This window comes from Bubalus bubalis, chromosome 4 (genome assembly GCF_019923935.1).
Source record: "Bubalus bubalis isolate 160015118507 breed Murrah chromosome 4, NDDB_SH_1, whole genome shotgun sequence".
NCBI classification, from domain to species: domain Eukaryota; kingdom Metazoa; phylum Chordata; class Mammalia; order Artiodactyla; family Bovidae; genus Bubalus; species Bubalus bubalis.
This window is the reverse complement of record NC_059160.1, coordinates 108,087,803-108,105,116: the sequence shown is the minus strand read 5'-3', so window position 1 is coordinate 108,105,116 and position 17,314 is coordinate 108,087,803. Positions and strand designations below refer to the sequence as shown.

The 17,314-nt window shown below is 37.3% G+C and overlaps 1 protein-coding gene across 10 annotated transcripts in view; it reads left to right on the top strand.

Annotated features, from left to right (window-relative positions):
* The window catches only part of METTL25 (methyltransferase like 25), a 113,778-nt gene that overhangs the window by 5,520 nt on the left and 90,944 nt on the right, over window positions 1-17,314 (top strand). Inside the window, exons 1-2 of one of the 10 annotated variants that reach the window (XM_044941879.2) lie at window positions 12,434-12,803; window positions 13,983-14,089. The exons of 7 other annotated variants lie outside the window; for them this stretch is intronic. In XM_044941879.2, the coding sequence (XP_044797814.1) occupies window positions 14,026-14,089 (64 nt within the window). In that variant the 5' untranslated portion in view covers window positions 12,434-12,803; window positions 13,983-14,025. Of the gene's footprint in view, window positions 1-12,433; window positions 12,804-12,829; window positions 14,090-17,314 lie in introns of those variants that run through there. 2 more of the 10 variants (XM_044941877.2, XM_044941878.2) reach the window with 2 other exon arrangements.

Genomic DNA, 17,314 nt, shown 5'->3' with positions numbered 1-17,314 from the left:
CTGTTTTACTCTGTTGTGTTTAACTTTTATCTTTTCACTTCATATGTATTTTCTTGAACTCTGTTTTCCCTTTTCATATTTATTGGATCTTTTTAGGAGACTCAAGTGTGGACATAATTTCACAGGACAAAACGATAGTGGCAAGTGTCAGCCCAGTTTCTTGAGTTGCTACTATAATTATATGCAGATGACACCACCCTTATGGCAGAACGTGAAGAGGAACTCAAAAGCCTCTTGATGAAAGTGAAAGTAGAGAGTGAAAAAATTGGCTTAAAGCTCAACATTCAGAAAACGAAGATCATGGCATCCGGTCCCACCACTTCATGGGAAATAGATGGGGAAACAGTGGAAACAGTGTCAGACTTTATTTTTCTGGGCTCCAGAATCACTACAGATGGTGACTGCAGCCATGAAATTAAAAGACGCTTACTCCTTTGAAGGAAAGTTATGATCAACCTAGATAGCATATTCAAAAGCAGAGACATTGCTTTGCCAACAAAGGTTCGTCTAGTCAAGGCTACGGTTTTTCCTGTGGTCATGTATGGATGTGAGAGTTGGACTGTGAAGAAGGCTGAGCGCCGAAGCATTGATGCTTTTGAACTGTGATGTTGGAGAAGACTCTTGAGAGTCCCTTGGACTGCAAGGGGATCCAACCAGTCCATTCTGAAGGAGATCAGCCTTGGGATTTCTTTGGAAGAAATGATGCTAAAGCTGAAACTCCAGTACTTTGGCCACCTCATGCGAAGAGTTGACTCATTGGAAAAGACTCATTGGAAAATCCCTCCCAGCATCCTTCTGATGCTGGGAGGGCTTGGGGGCAGGAGGAGAAAGGGACGACAGAGGATGAGATGGCTGGATGGCATCACTGACTTGATGGACGTGAGTCTGAGTGAACTCTGGGAGTTGGTGATGGACAGGGAGGCCTGGCGTGCTGCGATTCATGGGGTCGCAAAGAGTCGGACACCACTGAGCGACTGATCTGATCTGAAGAGTGAACAAAAATGCAAACACATTTGTGGGAATGTGTTTGGATATTGGTCATCATTTTTAACTTAATTGATGTATAGAAAGTGCTTCTGATTGTTCCTTTTAGATGGGGCCATTTAGAACTTGAATTTATTTTCTAGTTTTTAATGGTTACCCGCCTCTCCCCGCTCCCGCAGCTTCTGATTTCCCTCATATCATTCAGTTATTAAGAAGCTGAGTAAAACAAAGTTTATGGAGATTCCTCTTTTCTATGGCAGTTTTTTCCGTCAGCCTATTCAAATTATATTTAGCCAATCTGAATAAATGTAAGTGTCTTCCATTTATCTAGATACTCATGTTATTTGTTTGACTTATCAAATCATTAACCTTTCACTGGAAATTTGCTGTTATGGTAACCTGTCTTCATGGTTTTATCATGATTTAAATTAAGTCGAATTAAAACAAACAAAAAAAAAACTTGCCTAGAAGGCTTCATGTCTAATTGGGGTCTACATGTATTTTTTTTGTTTTTTTTACCTCTTCACTTCAATGATTAAAGAGGTCCTCTATAAATGACATTAGCAATCTTCTTATTACGTTGGCTCATAATCTGCCAGCTCTTCTTCCTCCATTTCTCTTGCATCTGCTGCTTCCCATAGCAAATAGTTCAGCTCCCTCCTTTTTCAATCTTGTGAAAAAATTTTAGCAATAACTTCCAAATTGTTCTCGCTTTCAGACTATTTCAATTGCTTCTCCATTCAAACTGCTTTCCAGTTATCTTCCAGAATCATAGTTCTCGTCTTGTTATTCCTTTACTCAAAAGTCATCTAGTGGGTTTTCATTTCCTGCAAAACAAAGCTCTTCACTTTCGATGTTACCTACTATCTTTTCTCCAGCTGTAACCTCAGCTGAAAGCGTAAGCAAATAGGAGACAGCGTGTACAGAATATGGGTTTTGTGATTGTCACAAACAGCTTTGAGTCCTGTCTCTGTTACTCGAGTGCTGTGTAATCTTGTGTGAGCTTGCTTGGTGGCTCAGATGGTAAAGAGTCTGCCAGCAGTGTGGGAGACCAGGGTTCGATCCCTGGGATGGGAAGATCCCCTGGAGAAGGAAATGGCAACCCACTCCAGTATCCTTGCCTTTTCTGAAAAATTCCATGGATGGAGTAGAATCTTGTGTGAATTAGTAAAGCTTTTGAGCCTCAATTTCTTCATTTAAAAAATGGAAATCATAATTACTATCTGAAAGGGTTGTGTAGAAGTCAGTGAGATAATCTGTTAAAACCTGGCACATAACCGAGTGGGCATTTAATAAACATTAGCCATCATTTCCATATTCTGCTTTCCTCACATAGAGGTGGATAGACTGAGAGTCAGAAGACTGGGTTCTAGTTCATATCTGACTCTGATTAGCTGTGTGTCTTGCACAGGGCAATTTGATCTCTGGTCCTCTGGCTTTTCTAAAACCAGCTTGAACATCTGGAAGTTCATGGTTCACGTATTGCTGAAGCCTTTCTTGGAGAATTTTGAGCATTACTTTACTAGCATGTGAGATGAGTGCAATTGTGTGGTAGTTTGAACATTCTTTGGCATTGCCTTTCTTTGGGATTGGAATGAAAACTGATTTTTTCCAGTCCTATGGCCACTGCTGAGTTTTCCAAATTTGCTGGTATATTGAATGCAGCACTTCCACAGCATCATCTTTTAGAATTTGAAATAGCTCAACTGAACGACCAACCTAGATAGCATATTCAAAAGCAAAAAACTTTGCCAACAAAGATTCGTCTAGTCAAAGCTATCTTTTTTCCTGCGGTCATGTATGGATGTGAGAGTTGGACTGTGAAGAAGGCTGAGCGCCGAAGAATTGATGCTTTTGAACTGTGGTGTTGGAGAAGACTCTTGAGAGTTCCTTGGACTGTAAGGAGATCCAACCAGTCCATTCTGAAGGAGATCAGCCCTGGGATTTCTTTGGAAGGAATGATGCTAAAGCTGAAACTCCAGTACTTTGGCCACCTCATGCAAAGAGTTGACTCATTGGAAAAGACTCTGATGCTGGGAGGGATTGGGGGCAGGAAGAAAAGGGGACGACAGAGGATGAGATGGCTGGATGGCATCACTGACTTGATGGACGTGAGTCTGAGTGAACTCCGGGAGTTGGTGATGGACAGGGAGGCCTGGTGTGCTACGATTCATGGGGTCGCAAAGAGTCGGACACGACTGAGCGACTGATCTGATCTGATCTGAACTGAAATTCCATCACCTTCACTAGCTTTGTTTATAGTGATGCTTCCTACCTAAGGTGTTCATTGGAAGGACTGATGCTGAAGCTGAAACTCCAATACTTTGGCCACCTAATGCAAAGAGCTGACTCATTTGAAAAGATCCTGATGCTGTGAAAGATTGAAGGCAGGAGGAGAAGGGGACGACAGAGGATGAGATAATTGGATGGCATCACTGACTTAATGGACATGAGTTTGGGTAAACTCCAGGAGTTGGTGATGGACAGGGAGGCCTGGAGTGCTCTGGTCCACGGGGTCACAAAGAGTTGGGTACCACTGAGCAACTGAACTGAACTGAACTTGCACAGGGCGTTTAGCTGTGCAATGAGGAAGCATCAACTTCTAGGGTGTGCATCAACAACTGAGGCAGAAGAAGAGCCAGCCTGTCTCATATGGCTTATAAACATCTCTTGAATGACCAATAAATATATATATATATATATTTTTTTTTAGCTAACTCACACAAGTCTAGCATTGCAGCTTCTCTTAAAAGAAAAAAAAGATGTGGCTCCTCAAAGTTCTAATTATTTTTTTCTAATTATTTTTTCTAATTATTATTTGCAGTATTACCAAATTATGGCTCTTGGTTTGTGGACTCCAGGCACTTTCCGTGTACCCCTGAAAATGTATTCAGGAGTTTGCTTCACATTCTCAAAGGAGACCAAGAACCAAAGATAGCTGTGGATCATCTGGGTAAAAGACATCTGGTGTTGCTTCTAGTGCACAAAATATAATGATTAGTTTTTACCTACAGATTTTATTAGTTCCTCTTGTTAAAGCCATGATCACAATGAAGGCCAGAGTCAAACTGAATTTTTTTTTTTTAATCTTTATTGTATTTGTTACAATATTGCTTTTATGTTTCGGCTTTTTGGCCATGAGGCATGCAGGATCTTAGCTCTCCACAGGGATCAAACTCGCACCCCTTGCATTGGAAGGTAAAGTCTTAACCACCTGAAGTCCCCAAGCTGAATCTTGGGATGAAAAAGCCTATAACTAGTCATCACTGGGTCATGTCAATAAATGATTGAACTTCCCACATGGTCTGACTGCAAGTCACCTTTGATTATGAAGATAACTGAAATAATAGGATGTCAATTCTGGATTTCTAAGATACGTCTTCAACCAAAGAGGAAGGGGCAGAGTATGAGGGTGCAGTATTACCAACACTTCTCTTAGTTATTCTCTCGCCACCCATTTATCTAATGCTTCTGCTGCCTTGTTGCCTGAATGTGCTGTGCATTTTTCCCCTCCCTTATTTTTTTCATGTAACTCTCTTTGCCTGGAACTCTCTCATGGAACATTATCTGTTTAACTTATGCTAAATCTATAACAGAACTAGTCATTTGTATGTTGTTTTATTCCTTCCTTTATTAGAGCACTTAGCGTGTTGTGTTGTAATGACGTTTCCTTCAACCCTTCTAGGCTCTCATTAAATGTTCGTTGAATTTAATAGATTAGATAAAGAGTGTATGGGCATTCCAGGTAGATAGAACAGTGCAAGCAAACAGTGAAGGTGGAAAACTGTAAAACGTGGACAGTAGGAACATAAAACCAAGTCTTCACAAATTTTTACATAGCTAAAGTCAGAATAAACTATTGCAGCCAGTATTCCAAGCATCTATCATGGGGATGTTTGCAATCATCCATCCATGGGGACACTGGTTAGGATCCCTTAAGTGGTGGTCTTGGAGAAGGCAATGGCACCCCAATCCAGTACTCCTGCCTGGAAAATCCCATGGATGGAGGAGCCTGGTAGGCTGCAGTCCATGGGGTCGCTAAGAGTCGGACACGACTGCGCGACTTCACTTCCACTTTTCACTTTCATGCATTGGAGAAGGAAATGGCAACCCGCTCCAGTGTTCTTGCCTGGAGAATCCCAGGGACGGTGGGCTGCCATCTATGGGGTCGCACAGAGTCGGACACGACTGAAGCAACTTAGCAGCAGCAGTGGTGATCTAGAGATGAAGGATGTGCCTAGTTAAAGATGATGGCAGTGAGAATACAAAGGAACTGATAGTTTTAAAATACATTGTACAGAGAAAATAGGTAGTTCTTTTTTTTTTTTAAGCTCACTCACACAAGTCTAGAATTGCAGCTTCTCTTAAAAGAAAAAGATGTGGCTCCCCAAAGTTCTAAAGATTATGGCTCTTGGTTTGTGGACTTCAGGCACTTTCCATGTACCCCTGAAAATGTATTCAGGAGTTTGCTTCACATTCTCAAAGGAGACCAAGAACCAAAGATAGCTATGGATCATCTGGGTAAAAGACATCTGGTGTTGCTTCTAGTGCACAAAATATAATGACAGAGTTTTTACCTCCAGATTTTATTAGTTCCTCTTGTTAAAGCCATGATCATAATGAAGGCCTGAGTCTTTTTTGGTGACTCTTTTTCAGTCACGCTTTTTTAGTCACTCTTTAAAAAAAGGTGACTCTTTTTTATATATGGTTCAAAGAAATGGGGAAATCAAAGCTAATTTTAAGAGATTGATTGTGGGAATATCTTGAATAATAATGAATGGTACCATTAGCAAAATTAGGTAAATCAGCTGAGGGAGCTGGTTGGGGAAATAATGCATTCAGTTCTAGATATATTGTGTTTGAGGTCACCCAAATAGAGATATTTAAGGATTCACATTCATTGACCCCAACCATTCACATACCACCTTAGATTTTTAGAATTAGCTCCCATGTTTTATTTGAGTAGTATAAATTATCACTGCTCTGGGCTACAAAGACCCAGAAGTGACTAAAGCGAATTTAATTCTATTGATATTTGAGAGGAAGGGGTGGGCAGTCCTGGAGCCTCTCTTCTCTGACCTCTGCAGGATCAGTATTCTTCAGAACGTGCTGTGGTCATTGATAGACTTAAGAATAGTTCTTAAGGACTCTCTCTAAACCTGATGACCTCTGGGTGCCTGACTATTTTTATAACCTAATTTATTTTTGCAAACATTACTTAGCATCTTCTTGTTTGTTGTTCAGTGGCTCAGTCACGTCTGACTCTTTGCGACCCCATGGACTGCAGCTTGCCAGGCTTCCCTCTACTTCTAAGTGTTAGTCTAAGCATCTTCTTAGACTTAACACTGTGCTAGGTGTTATGGGTGAATACGAAGATGTAGAAGGCATAATCTGTCTTCACAAATTCACGTTCCAATAAGGAAGGTAAAAGACATAGTACTTGTACAAAACAAATGGGAAGATGAATGAAATATTCCTTTCTTTTGCAGAATTTTATTCTACTTTCTTCCTATTTGATGTGGTCAGAGAATTATTATATTCTTTCTAGATTAAGTGATATGTGAAAATCTGCAGTCTGAGCACTGCCCAAGAAAATGCTTTTCAATCTTTAAGGTTTTTTTAAAAAATTAAATTTCCAACTATGTGAGACTGCTTTTATCCAAAAGTAGTTGATTTCATTCTCTAAATAGATTTTTCAACATTGTTTATATTTGAAATGTTAAGCATCCTGCTGTAAGTATTTGAGTTTTTGTATTGTTTCACAGATTAATTTTCTAATTCTCCACAATAAAATTCTAATTCTTCCCTTCCCCTCCATGCCCCTCACATGTCAAGCTGTTTCTCATTTGTTGTTTTATTCTTTTCTGTGTGTTTCTTAGGAATTTTTATGTTATTTTAATGACAATTGAAGTAATCTTCCATGACAACTATTTTTTTAATTTAAAAAATGACAGTATTTGTACAGTTTGTGCAGAATTTCACCATACATGGCTCTATCTTTATCAACAAGTATTTCTCAAAAATTATTATTCTTAGGTGACTACTCTGTTGATTATGAAGGTGTTATCTAAATACAGTGAATCTATCCTTTTGTCTACAAAGCTCCATTTATAAACTTTTCATGCTCTTTAATACTTCATAATATTTTCTACCAAAGACAGATTTAATAATGTAAATCACCTTTATACTCCAATATATGAAAAAAAGATATTTGGAAGTATAATTTTGTTATTATCTTAAAATATTTTTTTTTTGATTGGGAGGGTCATTTTTAACCTCACAAACTTTAACAGTGTAATTTATTTCTATTTCTGCTTTTTTTTTTTCACTCTTCCTTTCTTTCTTCTTGTTCACCTAGTGTGTGAATTTTTTTTAATTTATATTTTTAGTCAAAAAGAAAATATGTGCTTCATTCTTTTGGATTAGGTGGTCATATGTGTCATTTAGGTTATCTCTGGAATTACGCAAAAAGTTATCTACCTTACCTTCATTAGAAATTGAAATTTAGATTGTGCAAATTAAAACTATTTAGTGTGATTAACATATATTTTGTCAAATGAAACAGACTGACCTGTATGTTTTGGTAGCTCATATTATTTATGTTTTTTTGTTAGATGGGTATTATCTAAAAAACTCAAGACTAGTAACTTAGACCATCAACAATAAGAAAAGATCTGTTTAATACTAGAAATACTGAAAAGAAAGGGATTATCTTTTCAGGGTTGGATTAATTTTAAAACTGTGAAATTTGTATTAAGAATTAATAGCTCTATCAGTGAATAAAAGAATAATTTTAGGTTGTTTTAAGTATTTAAAATGATCTCGAGAAGCCAGAGGAAAAGTACTTAGTTGAATTGTCTGTTATAGTATTAACATTGGGCAAAGTAAAAGGTGAGGAAACAGTAAAAGATAGTGATTCTTAATCTCTTAGGTCACAGAGCCCATTAAAAGGCTAATTCACATGAATGCTATAGTACCTCTTCCTTAGGAAAAAGGCATATATGCTCACAAACAGACGTAACACTTTACAGACGGCTTTAGGTGATTCGTAAGCTTCTGTAGCTCTTAGACCTCAGGATAGGGACCACTGGTTGAAAGCATTTTCAGTATTATAAAACTTTGTGACTTCATCTTGATTTAGACCAGCACTTGTACTCATTCTTTTTTCCTTGTCACTTTTTGTTCCTTATTATGATGTATATTTCCAGAATTTTCTTTCACTAATCTTTATGAAGTTCTGAAACTTCTCACATGAGGGGAACTGTATTTCAGATATAACTGCAGAATATCTAACCAGTATCTTTAGGCAACACCAATGACAATTACTGAAACCGAATTCTTCCTCTTACTTGATGATTAAAATCAGAATGGTGAATGTAAATGTAAAGTTAGGTGGGCATTTTTTTGCTTATTCTCTATTCTGCAACCGCCTTGAATAATGGCCCCTAAAGAATAAAATTGATCTTTTTTTTTTTTTTTATGAATTATACACTTCATTTACAAGAATTAAGTAAAGAGCAAGATCTGCTGGAGTTATGGTAGGAACTAGATAGAGAAAGTGTATATTTAATGGAAATTCCTTTTGCACGTTCTTTTTGCTGGGCAAATGATTATAACTGTATTCAGTTAAGAAATAGTAGAATAGATACCCATTTATTTTGTGCTAATGTTGAAATGGAGGTAATGTAATTTAGAATAAGAATAGCAGATAAAATTAAACTCAAGTTAATGAAATATACAATAGAGAAAAGTACAATTTTAAGGGAGAGGTGTGACTTACTCTCTAAAAATTTCTTACTAGCAATTATATTTACAATTACTGTTTACTTGGGACAAAAAGTCCTTTATTTTTCTTGCCTCAATAATAAACTGGAAAGTCTTTTTTTTATTCTTGAGAGCCTGGAAGTCTAGGCCCATGTCAATGTGTGTATAGAAAGGAAATATTGGTCTTCTCAGTAAGAGATCAATAGCAGTGTTAATTACTAAGATACTGCCATCCTTGAGGTATTGTGGGGCAGTGGAGCTTACAGTGGTGTTCAGAAAACAACACCTGAAATAGGAAATGAGATGTCTGTGGTAGAAACAAGAGAAGAACCAAGAAATTGATTTTAGCACTTACTGCAGTAAGGGTTCACTTTTAAAGCATTCTTTACAACTATCAAGCAGTTTTTAAAGTTTTAGAATCTAGAATTTATTTTGTATTTTACTAACAAAATCATATTTGACTTTTTAAATTGAATTTATTTTTCAGAAAATATTTACAAACATTTTATTTACCCCTCAGTGCTTCTAATTTTAAATGGAGTTTGAAGTTGTAGAATATCTCGTCATCTGTCTCTCGATTTTGGTTATTTTCTGAAAAGAGAGACTTCTGATAAAGGAAATTAAAGCATTATAGTAAAGTAAATGAGCTCTATGTTAGGTCTCTGAGGCATGGTCAGGATTATAACCTAGCTACCGAATTTCATACCAAAATCAGTAAAACGTGTCATTGGTAATAATATTCTCTCCTGAGCTTTCAAGCTGATTCTAGGACATGGTGCCCACTGCTGACCGTGGGCTGCCATGTACTGAGAAGTTCTTTCTTTCATCCTACGTATACTACAAAACCCAGTGCCAGCTCTTAGACTTGTGTCTCAAATTGCAGCTTACCTGTCTTTACTTATGTTTTCATCCTAATGATTGAGGACTTGCATCCAACTTCTAGAATCCAAACGTCCTTTTTCCCAGCAGACCTTGTATTTAGAAACTGTATTGGTCATTGTTTCAAGTTCTTCTCTAGTAGCCTATATAGTACTTGGCCTAATGTTTGAGTATTTTCTATCCCATATTTTTCTAACAAAGTCCCAAGTGTCATGTTAGGAGGCTCAGTTACTTCGTTTGGATGTAGTGGTTTAGGAGTTGTCTACTGTGTTCTAGACTCTGTTTTTGGATGAGTGTATATGTACACAAATACATATATACATGTAAGTATATGTCTGGTGTGGTGGTTTAGTCACTAAGTCATGTCCGACTCTTGCAATCCTGTGAACTGTAACGTGCCAGGCTCCTCTGTCCATGGGATTCTCTAGGCGAGAATACTGGAGTGGGTTGCCATTTCCTTCTCCAAGTGTATGTGTATTTGTGAATATTCTCATATTTGTACACGTGCTTATGATTCCCTGATGGCTCAGTGGTGAAGAATCCACCTGCTAATGCAGGAGACATGGGTTTGATCCCTGGGTTGGGAAGATAACCTGGAGGAGGAAATAGCAACCTCCATTTTCTTGCTGGGAAAATCCCATGGACAGGAGAGCCTGGCAGGGCTCACGGGGCCACAAAGGGACTGAGTCCCTGAGCACACACACACACGTATGTGCTTATGTATGCATGTGTTCCTTAAAATATTGTAAAATAGATATTTGCCCCCATTTTATAGATGCAGGTATCAAGTCTTATAACGGATAGATTACTCATGGCCACAGAGGGAGAGACAGTCTGAGAACCAGAATTCACACCTAGTTCTTGCTTATTCGTGTACCCATTCTAGTCATTGAGTGCCCGCTGTGATAGGAAATCATTCGAGGTTTCCTCAGGACACAGCAATGAACAAAGATCTGTGTCCTTTGGCATATAGCTATGTCAAATGATGATAAGTACTATAAAACACTGATGAAGATCAGTGAGGAATGAGAGCTGGGAGAAGTTGCAGGTTTAAATAGGGTTGTCAGAGACGTTTTCACTGAAATGGTGACATTTGAACAAAGACTTGAAGGAAAATATCTGAGGGAAAATGGTATCAGAGGAGAAAAAAAGAGGAAGGCCTGAGTAAGCACATCCCATGTGACATCTTGAAAGATTTATTTTTATTTATTTTTTATATACTAAATCAGTTTCCTAAACTGCCGTTGTTTTGTAAGCTGTTTTTATTTCCTTCAAATTAAACTATGAAAATGGTCTATTAAATACTGTGTATTTACTCTAAGAAATATTAGAGTAAAAACTGATATTCTTGGTTGTGCATTGAAATATGTACCATATCATATATGAAACGCGTCGCCAGTCCAGGTTCGATGCACAATACTAGATGCTTGGGGCTAGTGCACTGGGACGACCCAGAGGAATGGTATGGGGAGGGAGGAGGGAGGAGGGTTCAGGATGGGGAACACATGTATACCTGTGGCAGATTCATTTTGATATATGGCAAAACCAATACAATATTGTAAAGTTAAATAAAATAAAATTAAAAAAAAATTAAATGTAAAAATGCTTTTGAAATTGTTCCATGTACTTTATACATTCATTGTGATGTACTGTTGGCACAGTAAGGATATGCATATCAATTTCTTGTTAATTATATCATTCTTTCTAAGAGCATGGTTTAGTCTTAAGGTAACATTTTTTTCATTTCATATGCAACCATAAATTATGCTGAAGCTTTTGTAAAAAGTTTCTTAGCACATAATTGAGTAACGTATATTGATTTTTTTTTTAAGGCCACAGTATATATTCTGTTTCTGCCTTATATAGATTATAGGGTTATGGATATATTTAAGCATTCATAAAATTTAATATACCCCATGTTTAATTTTCATACTTCAGCAAGACAGCTTTAACTTTTGATTGAAGTCTGGTAAACAAGTGTAAAAGATTGAAGCCTAAAGTCAACTCTTGTGGAGATGCTTTCAAATGTGTAATTAAACTTGCATCAACTTTACATTTCCATTTTAGGAAACATGTAAAATTCATCTCAACCAACACTTACCGAGCATTGTGCTTTGGAAGTTTTATTGCTAAGGAAAAAAAAAAATGACTATTTCGGTAACAGTGATGGTGTTAATAGAGTCTGAACGTGGCAGTGATGGGCAGGTTAAGGGGGGCAGTTCCAAATGCAAGACATTGTTCCATTAGGATTAATGGGTAACTGGATATGTGGATTGAGGGAACAAGGAGCATGGAAGATGATGTAAAGATTTTTAACGTCAGCACTGGGTGACTGATGCCAGTGTTAAACAGGAGAGGAAATAGGAGGAGGGAAAGTTTTGGTGAGCATAAGAAGGTTCATTTCAGTTTGGGGCCTTTTGAATTGGAGACATCTGTAGGTCATTATGTAGCAGTGAGTCCCTAACATTTCTATTGTAATAAGAGGGCACTGTTGATGTCTTCCTGAAACTCTGCTGCTGCTACTGCTGTTAAGTCGCTTCAGTCGTGTCCGACTCTGTGCCACCCCATAGATGGCAGCCCACCAGGCTCCCCCGTCCCTGGGATTCTCCAGGCAAGAACACTGGAGTGGGTTGCCATTTCCTTCTCCAATGCATGAAAGTGAAAAAATAAAGTGAAGTCGCTCAGTCGTGTCCGACTCCTAGCGACCCCATGGACTGCAGCCCACCAGGCCCCTCCGTCCATGGGATTTTCCAGGCAAGAGTACTGGAGTGGGGTGCCATTGCCTTCTCCGCCTGAAACTCTGGACCGTAGGAAATTTTCAGGCTGAGTGATTATAACAGTCGTGACCTTTGCCCTAACCCTTATAACACAGGTAAACGTCAGAATTTAGCACATAGCTGCATTTTATCTCACCTCACTTTCTAAATGTTCTAAATCACTTTTGTCTCCCCTTGCGATTGTGAACATCAGGGCTGAGATGAGGATTTATGCTCTTCCAACAGGCTCGGCAGTACTCTTGCAGTCCTCATAGTGGCCTCAGTGATGACTGCTACCACAGAATCTTAGAATTTGCTTCTCCCAGTGCCTGGTGGTGCCACAGTAGTAAATGCACGAGGAATCGCTTGCATCCATCCATTCATTCATTCCCTACTTACGGAGTACCTGCTGCGTGCAAGGTGTTACAGCTTTCCACCTAGGCGTGAAACAGTGGGGTGCTTAGTTTCCACAAACAGAAAATCACAACAGCATCATAAAAATGTTTACTTTTCAGGGACTTATCAGTTATTTTATATATAGAAATTACTCTTTAATTTCTCAATCTTGAAATCACTTGTGGTAAAGAGGAAGCTGTTGGGGGGAGTGAGGACAGTGAAATGATTAAGAAGATGAAATGAGTTTGACCCTATCTTAAGATATTACCATTATTGATCTCTGCCAGAGAGAATTCTTGTTAACTTATTCTGACAGATCTGCCTGGAACTTTTTTAAATGGTGTCTTTCCTGATTTTGTTTCTTGTGCACCCAACTCACCGCTGTGGCATGTTGATTGAATGTGGGAACACAGCCTTGGCCCACGTGCCTTGCTACTTAGTGTTTGTGGGAACCTGGCTAAATTGCAGCCCCTCTAAGTGTTGATTTCTTCCTCTGTAAGTGTGGATAGGAGCACAATATAACTAGCTGATAAGTCTTTTCCATTAAATATCAATTGTTTGGCATAGCGCCTAGGAGGTAGTATAGTGTACAATAAATGTTAGCAGTAATAGTGATGAGATAATTGTGAATCCTAACTCTGTCCTCCTTAAAGTGCTAGGTAATAGTCTAGTAAAACATCAGACATTTAGTTTTGAAATTTTATTTATATTAAAATTATATATTCATTGATTGTATTTTATTTCTAGCTTTGAAACATTATTATTTATTTCTCTACTTTGAGATTTTCATAATCCAACACATGTATGTATAACCTTTCTTTCCTTGTACATTCATCTCTACTGTAAAAAAAAGTACTCAGAGATATCCTGATCTCATATTTAATAGAATTAACTTCTCCCTTGCCTCTTTCCTGTTTTTGCTCCCTCATGCCCAAGTCTTGTGAGAAACTTGTGTCTGTTCTGTCTTGTAAGAAACTTCTGTGGGTGGACAGAAAAATAAGAGTAGATAAAAACACAGCATGTAATAAAGCAGAGCAGATAATTCCAGTAGAGGGAGATATTGGCAAAGTAATCAAGCCACATAATATGCAGGTGCAACGGGCATCAAATTTAAAAATGAAGCTTTTCCTGGGTACAAAGTTTAACTAATCAAGAATTAAATAAATAATAAGTTGAGTAACACTGTGGTTTCTGTTCTGCTAGTTGCCAAACCCAAGCTCGATATACAGGTATCTGGGAATGCACTATGCAGACTGCAGACACCATTTCCATCCCAACGGAACTTAACTGTTTCAGGAATAGCAGTGAAGGTAACCACTGACACCGCTCTTTCTCCAAATCTCTAAACATCTTAAATAATGGAAGTTACAGGTTGGATCATTTGAAAACAAAGTCACAAAAGCTTTATTTTCGTAACTCAAAAAAATTTTTTCACAGATTTATAGATTATCTGAATAAACTGGTATAGCCTCAAACAACAGGACTGAATCAGAACACTATCTTTTTTATATAAGTAAATTAATAAAAATTTAGTATCTTTGCGATTTGGATCTCCAAATTTCTGAAATTACTAAGAGGCCTATAATTAAAAACAAATTAATGGGATTAATTTGACTTGGATGGGAATTTTTTCATATATTTTCAGTAGGATTGATTCAGTAGTTAAATTACTGTGAACATTTACTTTTCCAACAGAAACATCACATTTCTTTCTGTTGGCAACCTTGTCCAATAACTGACTACTTTAATAGTCCCTCTGCACTCTGAGATTTAATGCTCTTATTTCTATCACACTCTAAGAATTTGTAGCCCTGGTACGTAGGGATGTTGAGACTGCCCTTAAAACTGAGACTCACTTAATAGTTGACTGAGTTTTCCCCACTGTATCATGCCTAAATATTGTGATGTAGGTTTTATTACTTTTGGCTGCATTAGTTAATTCAGTTTGTAAAATGTCCAAAGAACTTTATATAATATACAAAATGTATTTAAAATAAACTTGTAGTAATCTTATAGTTTAAATTTCTACTTAATTGATTCAGAAATGGAGGTTATACATCTCTGCTAATTTTCTTGTTAATTTAGCAAATATTGCTAGTAATACTATCGACTTATAGATATTAACTTTCAAACAGTACTGTCTTAAACATGTAGTTTTTAGTTAGCATTCTGTAAACCCTCATCAGTTTTCTTGCTTTTAATTTTTGCCAGGAAGCATCATTGCTTTTCATGTTTAAATAGGTTTTTATAATTTCATAGGTAACTTTGGAGGATCATCAATGCTAGAAAAAATTTCATAGCATATATTGCGGTTTGTCTGGTAGAACCTAAGTTGTTCCCTAAATTGCACCATGCTTTTGCAAAGTGATCACTTTAAATATCTTATTTAACCACTAGATGTATTTTTTGATTATTAAAAATATTTTTTTGGTAAATGGACTTGAAAATGAACTATTCCAACAAAAAGAGTTTCTTTGAGCTACTGCCTACAAATCAGAATGCTTTTTTTTGAAAAAACCTTGATAAATAAATTAACATGCATTAAAAGTGGCTATAGACAAATGAAACTGAACAAATAAAGAGCAAATCTATATTATGTGTGTTCATTGGAATAGGCAAGATTATGCTGTAGTAATAAACCTAAAGACTCAGTGACTGAAAACAATGATGTTTATTTTTCATGTATACTGACTGCATGTTCCTTGTAGTTTGACAGCAGCGATGTCTTTCTTGTCATCTCTTGGGGACTCAGATTGAGGGAGGTTCTATTTTGACATGTCTTTACAATTACAGTTCTAGGCAAAGAAAGTGTAGTGAATCTTTTGATGTTTTTAAAACTTCTGCCTGAAAATGGCATAGTTCATTCACCTTGGTGAAATGCAGCCACATCTGAGTTCAATAGGGTGTATGATCCTCACACAGAGAGGGACATGGGGTGTTTAAAGAGTGGTGGTTTGCTCTGTGAAAGCACTGGGCAGCTATCAGTAGTTTCTATATGAAGTTTAGACAACGTCTGCTCTAAACTGACATTGGAAGAAAATGAACAGTTTTTACATAATCACATAATCATAACCTGATTAATTTTAGAGCTATATTGAGAGTTTATTGAACAAACACACTTGCACACACATACAAAAACACCACTCATAGGTCTACATGGTCCAGTGAATCAGGGTGCAGGGACTTTTTTATAATAACATTTATACCATTAAGGGGCTTCTTTGATAGTTCAATTAGTAAAGAATCTGCCTGCAATGCAGGAGACCCCGGTTTGATTCCTGGGTAGGAAAGTTCCGCTGGAAAGGGATAGGCTACCCATTCCGGTATTCTTGGGCTTCCCTTGTGGCTCAGCTGGTAAAGAATCCGCCCGCAATGAGGAAGACCTGGGTTCAATCCCTGGCTTGGGAAGATCCCCCGAAGAAGGGAAAGGCTACCAACTCCAGTATTCTGGCCTGGAGAACTCCATGGACTGTATAGTTCACGGGGTCACAGGAGTCAGATGTGACTGAGCAACTTTCACTTTCACCATTGAAAATATTGCTGTTGTTCTACCTGCAGTGTGGACAGGGTGTAACAGCATTGGATGGACTGACCTTCTTTAAATATATGGTTGTATGTCAGCCAGGATCATTCATAAATTGAATGACCATATTTCAGTTTAGCATGGTTTTAAATGTTTTTCTTTCCTTCTTTCTTTTCTTGGTTTTTAAAGATCAACAACAAAAATACCAAATTATATGTGGAATCTAAGTATATACTTGTATAGTGTATTATGAGAAAACTAGCTGCTACACATAAATAGCTAATAGTTTAAATAATAAATATAATGGAACCATTAGTGATATTTTCAAAACTCACACCAAAATGAAAATGTAATTTGTTGTAAGATCAATGTTTTTCATTTTTTTATAGTTTTTAAAAATTTATTTATTTTTAATGAAAGGATAATTGCTTGACAGTATTGTGTTGGTTTCTGTCATACATCAACATGAATTAGCCATAGATATAAATGGAGAAGCTCTATACAGTCAGCAAGAACAAGACCAGGGGCTGACTGAGGCTCAGATCATGAACTCCTTATTGCAAAATTCAGACTTAGATTGAAGAAAGTAGGGAAAACCACTGGACCATTCAGGTATGACCTAAATCAGATCCCTTATGATTATACAGTGAAAGTGACAAATAGATTCAAGGAATTAGATCTGGTAGACAGAGTGCCTGAAGAACTATGGACAGAGGTTCGTGACTTTGTGCAGGAGGTGGTGATCAAAACAATCCTCAAGAAAAAGAAATGCAAAAAAGCAAAATGGTTGTCTGAGAAGGCCTTACAAATAGCTGAGAAGAGACAAGAAGCAAAAGGCAAAGGAGAAAGGGAAAGATCTATCTATCTGAATGCAGAGTTCCAAAGAATACCAAGGAGAGATAAGAAAGCTGTCCTAAATGATCAATGCAAAGAAGTAGAGGAAAACAATAGAATGGGAAAGATTAGGGATCTCTTAAAGAAAATTAGAGATTCCAAGGGAACATTTCATGCA